The sequence below is a fragment of the Oryzias latipes genome, chromosome 19 (genome assembly GCF_053564925.1).
Source record: "Oryzias latipes strain Hd-rR chromosome 19, Olatipes_Hd-rR_3.1".
In the NCBI taxonomy this organism is placed as follows: Eukaryota; Metazoa; Chordata; class Actinopteri; order Beloniformes; family Adrianichthyidae; genus Oryzias; species Oryzias latipes.
In genome coordinates, this window is record NC_136255.1 from 17998438 (window position 1) to 18015696 (window position 17259).

Sequence of the window (17259 nt, forward strand, 5' to 3'; positions counted from 1 at the left end):
GAGTTTTATGTCTGTACAATAAGTTCTATCATTTAAACAAGGAAAATATCAATATTGTGAGACCTACTATGAATATTTTTAGCAAAACACAGTAAAGGACTAAGAGTATGAGTTGAAGAATTGTTAAGGGAATATTTCCCTTGAGGCATGATTTACAACATTTGTATAAAACGACTTTCTCATAGCGTTCAATGTTTTCTGTTTGATGACAAAAAGAAAGTTAGATGCTGAATTTTTGTAGCAAGTTTACCTCAGTTCTCAATTCTAGGACAAACTGCAGATCTGCAGAAAATATGATCAAAACCACCAAAAGAGACAATATTCCCTCTAGTGATCATGCTCTCATTGATAATAAAGCTGTTGGTAGCAAAGATATTCAAGATATTGTGAAAATTATTTTGGAAAAGAGAGACTATTTCAAATCAAGTGTAGCATTCTGTTGAGTTATAAAGTTCATAGAATGTATTTGAGAAAAAACAAAAGCAGCTGAGAGATGCAGCAGCGGTCACCTGTGCGGAAAAAAACTTTAACTTCTGGATCTGTCATTTCCTGCTTGTCAAACGGTTCGTCTGTCTCTGCCATCTGTTTCCTGAAATCTAAACTGTTCAAACTTAAAAATAGTTCAAACCACCTCATTTGGAAAAGAATTATAAAGCCAAAGATTTTTGACATCAGAACACTGTATTTCTCATATAAACAAAGTAGACATGATGATAAATACATTACAGAATCTGTTACAGACATTTTAACATTTATTTACATCTACATACTGGGGAAAAATAGAAGCAGTCAAGAATTAACTTCTTTCTTCTTAATGAGGAGTATTCATGAGCTTCTAAGTTAGTGCCATAATATGATTTGATGTCTCCATGTCTGTTTCCGGTCCTCTGTAACCTGAGCTCTAGATGAGGATTGAGGATACCAGCCATCAAGTCTCATCATGTGACTGCAAGTAAATTGGTTTGGCCTGTTTCCTGAGACGCTGCTGGACTCCCAGGTTCCTGCCCTTCAGAGTGGCCAGTCCAAGTGGCGGCAGGTATGTCTATAAAGACAAACAGAGAGTAAACTATAAAAATTTGGCCTAAACGTGATAAAACAGGCATCACTTAACTTGGGATTACTTACAGCTCTTGGATATGGATTGCTATAATGCAAGCCTGTTATTAAAAAATAAAAAAAACGTTGACAATGGTCAGAGATTACACTCAAGCACAAATTATATAGAAAGCTATATACCAACGACTATAAAATCACAGTTTCACTCATTGAATTAAAAAAATAAAATCTTTAACAACATTACCACAATTTCTTTAACTTAATTTATCAAATTTTAGGTTTTTACTATTCCATTCATGGCGTATGTAGACTTAGCACATGTAAGGAAAAAGCATATAAAACAAATAGGACCTGCACCTAAAACTCTAAATGCAAGAGGACATGTGAGCCTCCACAGCATGAATAGTAGATGTTTAACTGCTGCCTGTAGTCTGTGGATTTTATCTTATAACAAAAATATACATAATTAAAAGTTCTGAAACAAAACATATTAAAAGTTTCACATTTTATGTGCAGCATCTCCTCGTTTGTACCTATGTCTAATCTCGCCTCACATTCTGCTATGCGGGTCTTTATCACTTCTGGATCTGTGAGCTGTAAAAAGGAAAACACACAAAGAAAAATGACATAAATGTTGTGTCTTGCCATAAATAACTACTTTGACAAATCTGTGAGCCTGTTACACCTGCTGGTTCTGTCTAAACAGAGTGCGGGCCTCTTGTTTAATGTACTTTCTCTCAGTCTCTGTGTCCGCTTTAACGCCGCTCTGTGCCTGCCAGGTCCGGGCAACGCGAAAAACGCGAGTGTACAGAGACAACACTTTGCTGCGAGTGCACGCCGTCATCAGGGCAGAAAAATCTGAGAAAAGAGAAGCTTCCTGCACAACAAAAAAAAAAGTGTAAATATGTAAAGATGGCAAACAATGTTGCTGAATTATCATCGTATTATTAAAAAAAAAAACTAATTCACTTTGAAAAATGTATTCTTATAAAAGATATTGACTGAGCTGATAAAAAACTAAATTATTTCATTCTTACTTTGAAGAGTGAATGTCATACAGCAAATTTTTTATTTCTTCCCAGAATATTTTCAGTGTGTTTCTATCTCAGATGAGTTCATTATTTGAGATAGAAACACTTATTATTAAATGAGTCTAAAGCATTTTATTTTGTGTGGAAGCAGCAGAAACCAGGCGAAATTCTGGATACATAAATAGTTCAGTGCCTTTGCAGTGCTTTCCATTAAAAATAGTGTTTGTGTTTAATTTAGTTCTGCATGAGGATCCAGAATACTTAGCTCTTTGTTAACGGTTTCCAGATTTTAATCAATGTGACTTGAGTGATCTTCTAGGACTGCTTTGGTGGAATGTAAATAGGATCTAAAAAGATGCTATAATCGGTTTTAATGACATGGAATATTTTGTGCTGGCAATTCATTAAATATTTCACCACTCCTGGACGACAAAATGGTAACATTAAAGCCATCTGAAAATAATTTATCAGGTCAACTAAATATGCATCAATCTTTTTATTGGGTTCTTCTGGCTTTCAGTCCAGATAAGGTACCATAAGGTAAAAATAAAATAACACTGGAGAGGACACTAAAATAAAAAACTTGTTTTACTACATATCTACATGACAGACGGAAATCATGGTTTCACTTAAATTAAACAATGACAATATGCAAACAATTTTGTTCGTTTGTCTGTAACTGCGCTCACTGACTCAGTCAGACTTTGGTTTCGCAAGTGCGAAACGGAGGCTAAATTTCAATACGGAGAGAGTTAAACCCTAAAATACAAGAAACAACACATAAAAATTGTCACTCTAAATAGTCAATATAACTGCAAATAAATCACAAAAATTTATCAAAAGCTAGGTAGAAATTTAACCTACCTGTTTAATAAGCCTGCTAGGACAACAGAGGAGAAAAAAACTCTGTCGCTCAATGATGACGTCTTCAAATAAAACTTTATTAATAACTACAAATAACAAATTCGCATGTGAGGATTGTCCGTTCAATTAAGGAGTGATTGTCTTGTGAAACATCTTAATATACTTTAAAACAAATACACATAAAGAACATCTTCAGGGTAAAAGGACTAACCAAGGAAATATATTTCAAACGAAAGTATAATAATTAAAGGAGCATTTGTGAAACAACCAATAACTTAAAGAGAGACCCAACAAGACTATCCTTCTCCACAAAAACTTATTGTAATTTTTTTGTCAATAATTCTAAATAATTTCGATTGTATATGAAAAATTATAGTTAAACCCATCTTCTGAATAAGCGACCAACAATATGAGTGCACTATTATTGATAATTGACCATTGCCAGTACTGCTCCAATGTATTACTAAAAGCATATCTTATATTTGAATAAATATATTTAAGCATTATTAGTACATAAATATGAGTTTCAATTTGTAGTATGCCTAAATTCAATTATACCTGCAGGTGGTATTTGGATATTTTACATTTACAAACATTAGGTTTGTTGTAAAGAAATCATTTCGTTTGGTGCTATGTTTTAATAACCTAAATAAATAAATGAAGGTCCAACCTTTGATTTGGTTGATTTCTTTTTTAAGTCACAGAAATTCATACTAAAATTAAACATTGTTATCTTGAGATATGTGTCTAAACAGTTTAGGTTTTCTATTCAATCATACATCCATATCATTTAAATTTGAAATGAATAAACATTTTGATGGGTTCCAAAAAAGTACTAGCTTAATTGTATATGACTGCATTAATACTGTTGGTACACAACACACACACACACACACACACACACACACACACCCCACACACACACACGCACACACACACACACACACATACACACACGAAAAACGTTGTTGTTGTTGTTTTTTTAACCATTAACCAAAGATTCATTTCATTTCTTTGTTATAAATATTTACAAAAAATTGAAATTCAATTTAATTGTCACTTATATGTAAGGTTAATACCTGTAACCCAAATGTATACCAGAAAGAATACAAATTTCTAGGACATTTTGGTGACCCTAGTTAGGTCACAAAGTTTGATGGGTCACACGACACACACATTGAAATCTTTAAGGTTTTTGGTCACAAACTTTGGCGTTACACCCCCGTTCAGACGAAGATCAGCTGTTGGCTGCTTGCAGGGAGGGAGGAAGTGATGCAGTAAATGCCCATAACGTTGCTACACTCAATGACTTAAAGGGGGAGAGCACAAAGAAGCAGAGTGCTTTAGTCCAAGATTATCTTTTCACTTTTTTCAGTCAACAAACAGAGCTAAAAACAGTTTAAAAAAAAATATTTATTTTTTTTTCATTATTTTTGCCTTTCCTTCCCTCTGCGTGTCGTCTAGAATCAGACATTAATGTAGAAGTTTTTTTTTTTTCCTTTTTTTTGTCAGCTCACCGCTAAAGCTAGCAATCTGAGTTAACGCGACGAGTTTCTCAGTTCGCTTGTAGTCGCTTTCGGCTAACTTACTTTGTTACCTAATTTAACTGGCACTCTTTGTAGCGATGTCAATCCATCCACCACACGAGAAACTGTCTTTTCAATTAGGTAAGTTTGTTTTCACTTATATTTAGGGTACTTATCAGTCGGAAAGGAGCTAGCATAGCAGATAGCTAACTTTTAGTGATCCAAGCTGATGCTAGCTAGCTATGGCGACGTAGCCAGGGCCAGTCAGTTTTAAATGTAAGAGTGAAAATGACCCATTGATGGGAAAGTATTGTCGTTCAGTGCTTGTGTTTTTAAATGTAGCACAGTGTGTCACTGTAGGGTGTTACTGTATTGGTCGTTATGACTGCTTAAACATTGTTTACCTTTCATTTGGGATGTACTACATGTCATGTGATGTTGAGCTCTTAATTTTCTCAAAGTGTTTGGATCTTCATAACAAATTAACTCGACCTTTTAATGTTAGACATACTCGAATAACTCATTAGTTAATGTGTTGCAATAACAGCGGTGCAGATGTTGCACAGGCGTGTTCTAAATCTACTTTGTCTACTAGGACTCTTTTAAGACTAGCTAATCTGGTTAAACTAATGTCTGATTAGTTTACTTGGTGCTTACTAATTAAGTGTCCTGCTAGTTTATGGTGAATATGTTGGCCTTCATCTTGGGGGAGCTTGATGACCTGAAAGACTTGCCCGAACATGCCTAGAGCATTGATCAGAGCAGGATTTGCTCTGCTCTAGAATATCCTACTCATCATGTTGTGACTTAAGTCCTGACTCAGCGATCATGCCTCTTAAGTTTTTTTTCCCCCTTTTAGTTTTAAACTCCCCACCTTAACGTTCGAGCAAAGCTATGATTTTGCGTGTGTTTTGACTTTTGTCTTTACAAAACAGAAAACCTTAGAACAATAGAGGCCCTTAACTGATTACAGTAGGTCAGCTCTGTGTGCCCCCCACCAGTATGCAATTGCATCATTGTGCAATAAGGTATAACAGTTTAGCTGTGCTCAAACTGCATAGACCCAAACCATAATAACAATAATCCCTGGAAGTGTGGCAACGGTGAGTCATCACTTTGTGGTCTTGATGACAAGATAATGTGTCTTTTCAGCTTTGCAGTGATGTCAAGGTCACAATGATGGCGCAGAACTGAAAGATAATGCCATCACGATGAGTATCTGTAAGTAACATCCTCATTAGCTACTCACATTAGTTCTCATTTAATTCATTTGTTTTGTGCTAACTTTACTTAGAATAAAGATAATGCTGAGCTCCTGAGTCACATGTACTGTTTCCACATCGTTGGTACTCACATTTGTCATGAGAATGTGCTATGGAAGATTTGAATACAGTTCCCTTTTATCCACTACTCCTATAAATGAACTTATAAGACTGATTAACCATATTATGAAATGTTCAGGCATTAAAATTCATCATCAGACTTCTTGGCCAGGTCTCTGCAGGCCAGACAAACAGGTTAAACGCATAAAAGAAAACTCAACTAATCACAGCAGTTGAGGGATTCAACAAAATCTCAGTGTGACACAGGAAACAGGATCAAATGCAAACATTGGATATTTACATTCACATAGTCTCAGAGCAATTCTCTGCTTTACTTTCTCCAGTTTGTTGATCCACCCTTCGCTGTTCATCAGTCAGGTTACAATGTCACACGATTAGTGTTTTGATTAATTCATGACGTGGACTTTTCTTTGAATTCTGTAATTTTCTGAAGAAATGTTTGCAGTTCCTCATAAAAATCTGGTTGTAAGAAACTCTAATATGTGAAAGCCTTACTTCATGAACAAGTGCTTCCCTTTTGAAAACTAAAATGTTGAAACTCCATTTCAGGTTGAGACATTCTCTTCCCTCTTATTGTTTTAAAAAAAAATTTAGGACAGAAAGATGGTAAAGAGGCTTTCAAAGACTTGAAGCCACAACTTTACTTTATCTAAAGAGCCCTGACAAAGACATAATACACTTAATGAAGTTTTATATTTGTTAAACACAAAATTATGCTCAACAAATTAAAGGAAAAAAAGTACAGTCAATCAGATGGACTGACCTATTCAAAACTACTATTTCTTTTAAACCTAAATTTAAGCATACATTTTTTTGAAATTGAAATAATATTGGCTTGTATTTTTGAAGTGCTTAATTTTCTTGTAGTGGAATTTTTTTTACAACTATTTTAGTGCTACCAATTCATAATTATTGGGGGCAACCAAAAAAAAAAATTTTTTTTGTGATATGTTGTTTTATTTTTTATCTATCAGTGTTTTATCAGAAATATATGTTGCGCTTTTATTTTATGTACTGTAATAACTTTTTTTTTTTTTTTTTTAGAGAGAGAGAGTTTAACTTCTCCAATTAAAGTTTTGGTTTATGACAGATCTAGCACAGGTAGCTTCACTTTTTCTTTCTTTGATATTCTTGTTTAATGCTTCACTCTGTCAGTGATGAGTGTTCTCCATTTCAGGCCTGAGGGTATGTTGAGACGTCTCGCCTGGCCAGATCAGAGGCGTTTAGGTGGTTCGGACGGGGACTGAATGTGAGGAGGAAGGGAGAGGGACCAGTGAGAGAGACATGGGCCAGTGCGTCACCAAGTGTAAGAATCCAGCGTCCACACTCGGCAGTAAGAGTGGAGACAAGGACAGCAGTTCCAAGTCCAGCAAGAAAAGTGGCACTGCTGGAGGCGGGAGCCACAAAGAAGAGCTGAGTGCTCCATGTAGCAAAGCCACCAGTGAGCTTTCAAATGGCACCAAAACCCCTGATGTTACAGTGGAGACACCCATCCTCCCATCACTGATGGGGGAGTCCCTCAAAGATGATCGTGTGAATGGAGATGGATTGTCCATGTGGCGTATCGAGGAGCTCTTCTGTTGCTACAAGGATGAACAGGAAGATGCCATATTGGAAGAAGGCATGGAGAGATTTTGCAATGATTTGTGTGTGGACCCAGCTGAGTTTCGTGTTCTGGTTCTTGCCTGGAGGTTTCAAGCAGCCACTATGTGCAAGTTTACAAGGTAAGGAATGAGTTAGAAAAGCTAATGATTTATGTGTTGTTGTTTTTTTTCTCTATCATAGAAACTTTTCTTTTTTTGGATCAGCAGCTCAACCTCTGTGCCATGAGGTTGAGCTGGTGACCTCTGATTGGTTTGTAAGATTGTGGGTTTAGTTCCTGCTTTACCTGCCTATAAATGTCAGTGTCCTTGGGCAAGACATGGGACCCTACTTTGCTCCTGGTGGTCTGGCTAGTTCCCTTGTATGGCTGCTCTCCCACCATCAGTGATTTTTGTTCACAGGAGTTGTGACTGTACAGCTCTAGACAAGTAAACACAATGAGACAAATAGTATTTTTCAGTCACCTGTGACTTGTCCACCTAAAAAGACAGGGTCTGTAATGTTCATCATAGGTGAGAGACATAATGTTAAAAAGAAGAATCCAGGGATTCATTGTATGAGTTTTAAACAATTAGTTCGTATAATAAGTATTCTGACTACAAAAGTTCATTTCAGTGCTTAAATCTTGGTTGGCAATGTCAGTTTAAATGTCCCCTGGATGTCTTTAACCAGACTTGGACGGTAGCTGCTTTTTGTTCCATTCTTCCATGCAGATCTTCTCAAGAGCTGTGATGTTTTGGTGCTGTCGCTGAGCAACACAGACTTTCAACTTTTCCACAGATTCTCTGTTGGACACAAAGAGTCTAGAGGCTAGTTAGGTCACTCCAATACCCTGAAATGAGTTTTCTGTAAATTCCATCAGTGCCCTCACTGATGGAATTTGGATTTTTGATCAAAATCTCACCATACATTGCTCATGTGTCCACCCACTGTGAAGCATGTGGGTGGACACATGAGCAATGTATGATGCGATGTTCTTGAGATGCAACTAAGCATTCTTTTTCTTCCAAACAAGGAGAGCAACATGTATACCATGGAACTATATAAATATATATATTTTTTTTCTGACCACACAATCTTCTCCCAATCCTCCTGTGGATCATGCAGTGCAGTGTGGCTGATGTAGTGCAGTATGGCTGATGTAGTGTGTTAGTGTGGTCCCAGCTCTCTCATTGACCAGTTCACAAGAATCGTTTCTTCACCATTCTCAAACTCATTTGTACCCAAATAGGTACGATTTTGCAGGAAGCTCTAGGTGGACGGTGATTGTCAATTATCTTGTTTATCTTCTATTTTCGAATAATTGCACCAACAATTGAGCTCGTCTCATCAAGCTGCTTGTTTATTGTAGACTGGTTCATCCCAGTCTTGTTCAAGTCTACAGTTGTGCCCCTGGTGGCTTTAGACAGCTCTTGTGGCCTTTCCAGTGTAATTGTTTATGGCTGTGAACTGGTGTCTTTTATACAGATAACCAGTTCAGACAGGTGACATTAATACAGGCAATGAGTGGGAGATACAAGAGCTTCTTATAGAAAAAGTAACCGGTCTGTGAGGGACAGAATGCTTATTTGTACAAACTTAAATATTTGATTTCTGAACCATCATAAAAATTCTTTAAAAATCACGCAATGTATTCAGTCTACAATGATCTCCAATAGGCCAGTACATTTCATCATGGTTGCAAATGTATTTGATGATTGATTTAAAACATACTCTTAAACTGTTTTGTAGTTTTCACTGCTATGTGTGCATTTTATAATTCTGAGAAGCTTTGATACATCACGTTTTGGGTTGATGTTGTGTTTAAATTGCGTGCAGATGAATGTGCACACTTTAGCATCAGCAGTGGCGTCCTCTTCTTCCTTTGCTGTTTCCCTGCCAGCTGCTGAAGGCTCATTACTTTACTGACAAATTATAGATGTTGCAACACAGCATTAAAAGCTGGTATTTAAAAGAAAGCCAGCAGCAAATCAAAGCCAGTAGTCTTCAGTTTATTTCTCCTAATTTAGCAACCATTCCATTTTTTGAAGGTTATTGTTCCTCCAATGTGATGCACAGGTCCGTTCTTCTGTCAAGGACCACAGTTACCTGCGCCGGTCACTGTTGGGAACCATTCCAAATATCTTTATTAGGTAATTTTGAAGGGAAAAAACTTTATTCTAAAAAATTAAGCTACGAAAGGCACAAATTAATAGCAAGCACTGAGGGTAAGGTTCCTTAAAGCTACTGTGGCACCAAAAGTTGCTGATAGAGCTGTCACTCAAACTGCTGTTGGGATTTATTATTATTTTATTGGCTAACAAACTTCCTTCCAGTTAAGAAATAAAGTAAAGCAAACTTCATTTTATAAAAAGCGATTCATTTTTGGTAACTTTTTATTTTCCTGGAAAATCTGGAATGTACTCTTTTTCTAGGTCGATTAAAATTAAATTTCTGATCACTGTTCAACTGCTGTCACATTTATGAGAAGAGGAAGCAAACAGTCACCACTCAGGAGAACCAAACTGTTGCTGCAGATTTTTTTGAGTTTTTTATTTTTCTACAGCTGCAGTTATTCCTTTATTTTTATTTTTTTGTAACTCTGCTCAGTTGTTTTGTATTTTTATTATAATCTTTCATTAAGTGCTTGCAAGATGGAAAAAATGTCTATACTGAAGAAGAAACCTAGCTTATTTATTCTCAAGATCCTTCTGTAAGAGTGTAAGTGGATGCAGTATCGCTTGATTTAGAATGAATATATTTGTTTATACCAGATATATTTCAGGTCCTCTGCTATTGTGAGGAAGCGTTTCATCTTACCGGGCCCCTAATTCATTTTTTTCAATAAAGATGCCGCCAGCTAAACGGAACAGTAGTGCATACCTGTTCTGCTCTATTGAACTTTGAGGTGGTTCTTTCTAGAACCTCATCTCTTTTCTCAGAACAGCCATGTCAAAAAAAAAAAACGGCAAACCTGTTTTAGAGATATTTGTTCAGTCTTCAAGGGAAAGTCTGCAGCGTTTCTGTGAAAACAATACAGGTGGAGAAATTCAAACCTAATTGGTCAGTTTTGATCCTTTATTTGTGAAGAATAAACTGAGTTTTGAGATGAATTTTACCTATAGTTAAAAAAAAAAAGTCACACACACATCGGCAATCCTTATAATTCTAATATTTTTGCTTGATGTCCCTTTTAAAGCAGACTTTGAACAGCAAGAAGGTTCTTTTTTTTTTTAAGTTTCCTTTCTTTGTTGTTATTGTTGGCATTTCCCTTCGCCTGTCGGAAATCATGGCTCAATTTATATTAAAACAGTTGTGAATAAGTTGGATTGTATGTTTTAAAAGAGAAAGCTAAAAAAACACAAATAAGTTGGCTTGAGATGTTGGATGTCTTAAAACTTGAATTTGAATTACAGGAACTGCAGAAAAATGGACTTGGTTTTTATGTTTCGCAGGTACAACAATTTAGAGTGCAAGAACACAAATATGCCAGACAAAACAACCAAATGTTCATACATACATGCATGCAGTGCAGCCTAATTTCTTCTCTTTTCTCAGTACAAAGCTGAGATCTCCCTCTGCAGTTGTGTTGCCACTTTTGTGTTTTTTGTTGTAAACAATAAGCTATCCATGGCTAACAATACTCTACTGTACGTTTGCAAGCTGGCTTGCTGTGATGTATAGAAGATATGAACTTATGCTGGTTTCAGCTGCTCTGGTAGACATTTAACTATAACTTTAACAGAAATGTAGTTGCTGTTCAGACAGGTGTTTAAAAAAACAAAACAACCTTACTACGAAGTAAGTTGTTGCGGGCGAAATGGGTCAAAAAATAAAGACTGCCCTCAAATTCTCTATATCATGAACAAGGAGTTGGAGGAATTGGGATTCAGTGTTTTTGCAACTCTCCATACTCTCAAAAAGACCTAAAAACCAAGCAAGCAGCTGAACTCCAATGAGTAGGGATGCATTTCTTCTGCTTCTTACCTTTGATGCGGCCTAATCTGTGTCTTGGGTAACAAGAATTTTAGCTGGATTTGAGTTGCGTTCAGATTTTTTTTTTTTTTGCCCTTTTTGTTATCAGGAAAAAAAACCCGGCATGCTCTGCAAAGAATGTTGGATGAACTCTGGGTTCAGTTCACTCAGCTGCATACAGTGATGCGGCTGTCAGTTGAACATGCTGTGTCAGGTGTTTATAGATCACTGACAGCTCTGGGATATGACGCACACGGCGGACTCCAACACTTGAAAAGCCAAAGTCAACTGACAATTACAATAGTTCAACTATGTGACCCTCTGCAGCTCAAGATATGTGCTTATGCTTTTGATTCATCTATTTAAATGATGCTGTCCTGTGTTCTGTTACGCCAGTTAAAGCCGTTAAATATCTAATAATTAAGAGCAGTTTTCATCCTCTATTTCCTTAAAACAATCTTTGTGGCCATATAGAGGACACCTGAAGCAAACCATCATCAGAAAAAATACTTATTTAAGGACACAGTTGTTGATAATGTAGCTTTAAAATCTTTTATTGGATTTTTCTTGGTTGCAGAGGGACTTTAAAACAGACACCAAACTAATGATGTGCATATGTAGAAAAAAACTCAGCTGCATGGTGTGCCAATTGGGTGATTACATATTTGTCCTTATATTTCTGCTCAACAATTTACAATAATTGTATTTAACACACAATTAATAGTCAAATTCTTGTTTAAATAACTGTAATCTAATTATGTGTTTGCTTGAGTAAAAAAAAAACAACACAAAAACTATGTTTAACACAAAACATTTGCTCACTCACGCCACCAAGTGATGCTCAAATTCTAAAGTTAGTTTATTTGATTTTGTAATGAGGACCATGAGGTTTTGAAATGAGACCGGTTTTTGATTATCAGTATTAAAATGAATATAAAAATGACTAAATACAGTTTCTGACTCTGTAACTGATATACAAATAAAATATATAGCAGTCTTAAAAAGTGCAATAGCTTTCTTTTTTTAATGCTGTAATTTGAAAAATTGAAGAACATAATAAATTCTGTATTTGATCAAAGATTTTTACTAAACCTGCATAAGTGGTTTGAATAAAGAACAACGGTATGTTCTCTGAGGTTTTTATTGATTTTAAATTTAGATCTGCTCATTTCCTGGACCACAATACGTTTGCCTTGAAACTAATTCTGATTGGAAGGCACACAGTGAGATGTGATGTACTTAATGGCATTTCTGATGGCCCTGCAAATATTTTCTTTATTTTTTTTTTACAGCACAAACCACTTTTTTATTGGTTAAGCTCTAATATCCTTGCAATGTCAAGCAAGCTAAAAACCACCCACCCAAGTATTTAAACAAAACACATCAGACACTTCTGAACAACGATCAGTGGGGACTTTTTGTGATATTTTAACATCAATGCACTAAATAAGTTACATGTTAACAAACCAATGATAGGAAAGAGAAAAGGGGAAGAAATGGAGCATTACATTTAGGAAGAAGTTTGCTGTTTCATTAAAAAAAACTGGGGGAATAAAGTTGGGGCTTTAACGTATCCTCAGTTCAGTTACACTTTAAAAACATGGCTTTATTGTCCTTCTCCCGCTTGCTGTGACATACTTTATATCGGCTTTTGACTGATTTACAGCTGTAATAAATGGTATAGGGTCAGTGGGGGAAATAGAGTATGTTGCCAGCCTTTATATCAGGTTTGAATGCACATGCTATAGCCTTGCACTCATGAACAGCATTACTCTGGTCTGCACCCCTCCACTGCAGATTGTGCCAGATGAATAGGCCTCTGTGCTGTGGCTGGTTCATTTGTTCCCACCCTCTTGTAATTTTTTTTTAAGCTCAGCACTTTTTTTAACACCCTTGCACTCTGTTAACCATGTTGGTTAACTGTCAGGTGATACTAACGGAAATTAGGACCCTTGATTTAAAAAAATAAATAAAAAATTTAAATTATTAATGATTAAAAATCCATAATAAAGTTATATAGCTCTAAATAATTTAAGAAAATTATTTGCCATTAAAACTACAAAACTCATTTTATAATTAGCCTACATTAACCAAGAAGCTTCCCCACTTTGTGTTTAAAGCAAAGTTGGACCAAAATTACACATTTAAAATTGGAATACTATGGTGAGAAATCAAGCTTATTTTTTCCCCAAAAGTTTTGAAGTTTAACATTTTGTTACATTTTGTTGACAGAGCCCAAATGAAATGGTAGTCTTACATAGTTTTCAGCCGAGCTAGTATGTCTGTTTTTGGCCTAAACGTTGTTCATGTACCATATCTTGCATGTAATTCAACTTTTCCCTCGTTCACATCGAAGTCTAGAATTTCAAGTACTTTTACAAATAAAGATAATTTTCATGGGTCAACATAAACATAAGCTTTTCTTGACTTTGCCAAAACTCAAAAATAAATAATAATGTTATTTAAAATGAAAATGCAACATTTCATATTCATTATATTGCACTATCTTTGTGTTATATCAAATCAAATCAAATCAAATCAACCTTTATTTATGTAGCACTTTTTCGACAACAGATGTCACTCAAAGTGCTGTGCATAAAATACAATAAAATTTAAAAACAAGATGACAAGACAAACCGTGCGACAACCCCCCCCCCCCGCAAAAACACACACGCACACACACACACCCACACACACACATAAATAAATAAATAAATAAATAAATAAAAAAGTGATAGAATGATAGAATGTAGAGACCTGGCTTTGTCCTGAGGTGGGAAAACGATAGTTTGGGGACATGTCCACACCAGCGACCCCCCCCAACCCAAGTTCACGGAGTACACTACCACAGAACCCCCCAGATCCGATCAAAAGAGTCAGACCCAGGAGATCCCACTGCAGCGACCCCGCTCACTGAGAAGGGTCAGTCACTGATGTGGAGGATCCCTCAGAGGGAAACACTGGAGTGAAATAAAATGTAAAAGGAATAAAATTAAAATATATATAAAACATGGACAAAAAACAAATAATTACATAAACCTTAATAGGCATATGAAATAGTAAGAGCGTCTTAAAAATTAATAGAATAAATAAATAAATGTATTTACATACACATATAAAACTAGTTAAAAGAAAAATAAATTAATTAAAATATTTAAAAATAATAATAATAATAATAAATTAAAAATAATAATAATAATAATAATAAAATAAAATAAAAAAAAAATAAAAAATCCTAAAATTCAACTAAAAGCTAAATTAAAAAGGTAGGTCTTAAGCCTTCCTTTAAAAACATGAACTGTCTCTGCAGCCCTGAGGCTCTCTGGGAGGCTGTTCCACAGGCGAGGTCCGTAAAAACTGAATGAAGCCTCGCTGTACGTTTTTGTTCTAACTTTTGGGATAACCAAAAGGCCTGTATCAGAGGACCTCAGGGTCCGCGGGGGCTCATACTTTAAAATCATGTCAGATAAATATGAAGGCCCGAGACCATAAAAACATTTGTAAACCAATAAAAGAACTTTAAAATCAATCCTGAATTGCACAGGGAGCCAATGCAGCGATCTTAAAATCGGTGTAATGTGTATATGAAGTCATAATGTCTTAAACTTATTTTTTGCAGGTTTTTTTTTGGCCAGTAGTCTTTCTGTAAAGATGTTCTTCTTTAGTGTCGTGTTCATCATACACTCTAAAAAGAAGGAAGCTGATCCAACTTAATTAATTCACTTAAATTGGTAACACGTAATTAAATTAAGTTTATACAACTTAATTTTTTATGTCTATCCAACTCAATTTAAAATGTTGATCTAAATTACTTTTTTTTTTCTTTTCAATTTTGTTTATACCACTTAAATTGACACATTTTTCTCATTACAATGCAGGAACTCGCGTGTCGTGAACTCTGTCTCCAACTACTGCCCAAATACTCTTTTTATGTCTAATATTTGTCTTATTTTCTTTTGTTTCCAGGAAGGAGTTTGTTGAGGGGTGCAAGGCCATAAAGGCGGACAGTATAGAGGGCATCTGCTCACGCTTCCCCTGCATGTTGGTGGAGGCCCAGGGTGAGGAGAACTTCAAAGACCTTTACCGCTTCACCTTCCAGTTCGGCTTGGACGCTGACGAGGGCCAGCGCTCTCTGCAGCGTGACATCGCCATTGCCTTGTGGCGGCTGGTTTTCACACAAAACAAGCCAGAGATCCTGGAACACTGGCTGGACTTCCTTGCTGAGAACCCCTCTGGAATTCGGGGCATCTCAAGGGACACGTGGAACATGTTCCTCAATTTCACACAGGCTATAGGGCCTGACCTGAATAACTACAGCGAGGACGAGGCCTGGCCCAGCCTCTTCGACACGTTCGTAGAGTGGGAGTTGGAGCGCAGAAAAAGAGACCAGGCACTGTTTGCAAAACAGGAAGAAGAAAAATGTTCTACGACAGAGGCTTCTTCCACCACAGATGGACTTGAAACAGAGGGGGGTCGTGGGTCACAGACATGGGGGGGGCACTGACCAGAAAATAATCAACATTTGCAAGAGAGAGAAGGATACTTTTAAGTGAAACGTACATCTGTGAATCATTGGATAAATGAGTATTACCATTTCATTCGCTTTTTTTAGCTCTCCGTTAATATTGGGATTGGATTTCCGCTTTTCTCTTGTGTTATGTTCTAAGGGCTCTAAAACTGTTTTAAGCACTTCTATTTAAGTTATTTTATGTTTCCCCCTTCCTTCCATATGTTTTTAGTCATTGAACTTGTGGTCTATTTTAATACCAACACATACACACCTTAAACCAGCAGAATTTGCTAAATAAAAACGTGGTTTTTAAAGTGGTCATAACGGAGCCATAAGCCTTTTACCCAAATTTGACAGATTTAACCTAATGTGTTTTGTATAATGATTTGGTTTCTAATAAAGAAGGGACATTTTAGCAGCCTGTCTGCAAATAATTTCTTATCAGACATGAAAATTGTAATATCTAAGAAAGTATTGTGTGTTGATTGGACCTATATTGTCAGATATTAGTTTTGATTTCCAGTGCAATGTGGGTTCATTTACTCTGATTGGCTTCACGGCGACTTACTAATACATGCAAAAAACCATTGATCTCAGTGGGCGATTGAATTACATTGTGTTTTTTTGGGAATATTTAAATCTTGGTATGGTTTCCACGGTAACTGACGCACCATCTCTTGCGTGGAGTGGTTTTGAGTGCTTATTGGGCTTGAGAAGCAGAGCTTGTTTTAAGCAGTGGCTTTGCTTCCAGTTGACCTCAATTCTGTTGATGTCCACCAATTTTCAAGAGGGAATTAAAGGGATGCAACAGAAAGTCAATGACACTGGCCCATGTCAGTTGCTTCATAGATATCATCTGGGAGACATATATTGCAAGTATATCCAAGTATGAATACTCTAAAGTAAATGGATAAACTTGCAGTATATTTAGAATAGTTGGAAGTCTCACAAAGGTCCTTTTGTACTCCAAGAGTTTGAGTTTTTGCATCTTTAAACTGCAACACAAAAATATGCAACTTTTGAAGTTATTTTGATTGCATAAATAATGGCTGTAATTGCACAGAAACCAATGACTTGTTAACTTGCTGTACTCTGAATGCTATGCGGAGATTGATGTTAAACACATTTAAAATCTTGAGACTTTTCCAAACTGTGCACATAAAGTGCTACTTTGAAACGAGTGTTAATTAAACCTGCTGGTTATCAACAGACTGTGATAAGGGTCCAGTTTGAGGTTGGGTATTACCAGGTTTATTTGGTTTACATTTTTTTCTTTTCTTATTTTTTTGTTTGTATACCAAGCATGTTCATTTCAGTTTATAATGAAATATAAAAACAAATAAAAGCAGGTATGTATTTTTACCCTTTTCTGC

The 17259-nt window shown here is 36.0% G+C and overlaps 2 protein-coding genes across 3 annotated transcripts; one reads left to right on the top strand and one right to left on the bottom strand.

Annotated features, from left to right (window-relative positions):
* Positions 1–662: 662 nt before the first annotated feature.
* Positions 663–3087, bottom strand: lyrm1 (LYR motif containing 1). The gene is made up of 5 exons (XM_004080373.5): positions 2952–3087; positions 1742–1933; positions 1590–1650; positions 1126–1157; positions 663–1042 (listed from the first exon to the last, which is right to left on the bottom strand). Exons 2-5 carry the CDS (start codon positions 1898–1900, stop codon positions 929–931), a joined length of 366 nt encoding a protein of 121 aa, XP_004080421.1. The 5' UTR covers positions 1901–1933; positions 2952–3087; the 3' UTR covers positions 663–928.
* Positions 3088–4069: 982 nt separating this feature from the next.
* Positions 4070–17248, top strand: dcun1d3 (defective in cullin neddylation 1 domain containing 3). Of its 2 annotated transcripts, XM_011488188.3 has the most exons (5): positions 4070–4618; positions 5630–5698; positions 6867–6921; positions 6998–7544; positions 15343–17248. In XM_011488188.3, the coding sequence occupies exons 4-5, from the start codon at positions 7105–7107 to the stop codon at positions 15878–15880; spliced, it is 978 nt and encodes a 325-aa protein (XP_011486490.2). In that variant the 5' UTR covers positions 4070–4618; positions 5630–5698; positions 6867–6921; positions 6998–7104; the 3' UTR covers positions 15881–17248. The 2 variants fall into 2 exon arrangements, with proteins under 2 accessions (XP_011486490.2, XP_011486491.2); XM_011488189.3 differs by lacking the exon at positions 6867–6921 and having other exon boundaries at positions 4173–4618.
* The last annotated feature ends 11 nt before the right edge of the window (positions 17249–17259 follow it).

Excerpts from the sequence above, each read along its gene's own strand:
- lyrm1 (XM_004080373.5), bottom strand. The coding sequence starts at position 1,900 with ATGACGGCGTGCACTCGCAGCAAAGTGTTGTCTCTGTACACTCGCGTT. Across the intron at positions 1,651-1,741 it reads TGTTTAGACAGAACCAGCAG|CTCACAGATCCAGAAGTGAT; the intron begins GTGTAACAGGCT and ends TCCTTTTTACAG. Across the intron at positions 1,043-1,125 it reads GCAATCCATATCCAAGAGCT|ACATACCTGCCGCCACTTGG; the intron begins GTAAGTAATCCC and ends TTGTCTTTATAG.
- dcun1d3 (XM_011488188.3), top strand. The coding sequence starts at position 7,105 with ATGGGCCAGTGCGTCACCAAGTGTAAGAATCCAGCGTCCACACTCGGC. Across the intron at positions 7,545-15,342 it reads ACTATGTGCAAGTTTACAAG|GAAGGAGTTTGTTGAGGGGT; the intron begins GTAAGGAATGAG and ends TTTTGTTTCCAG.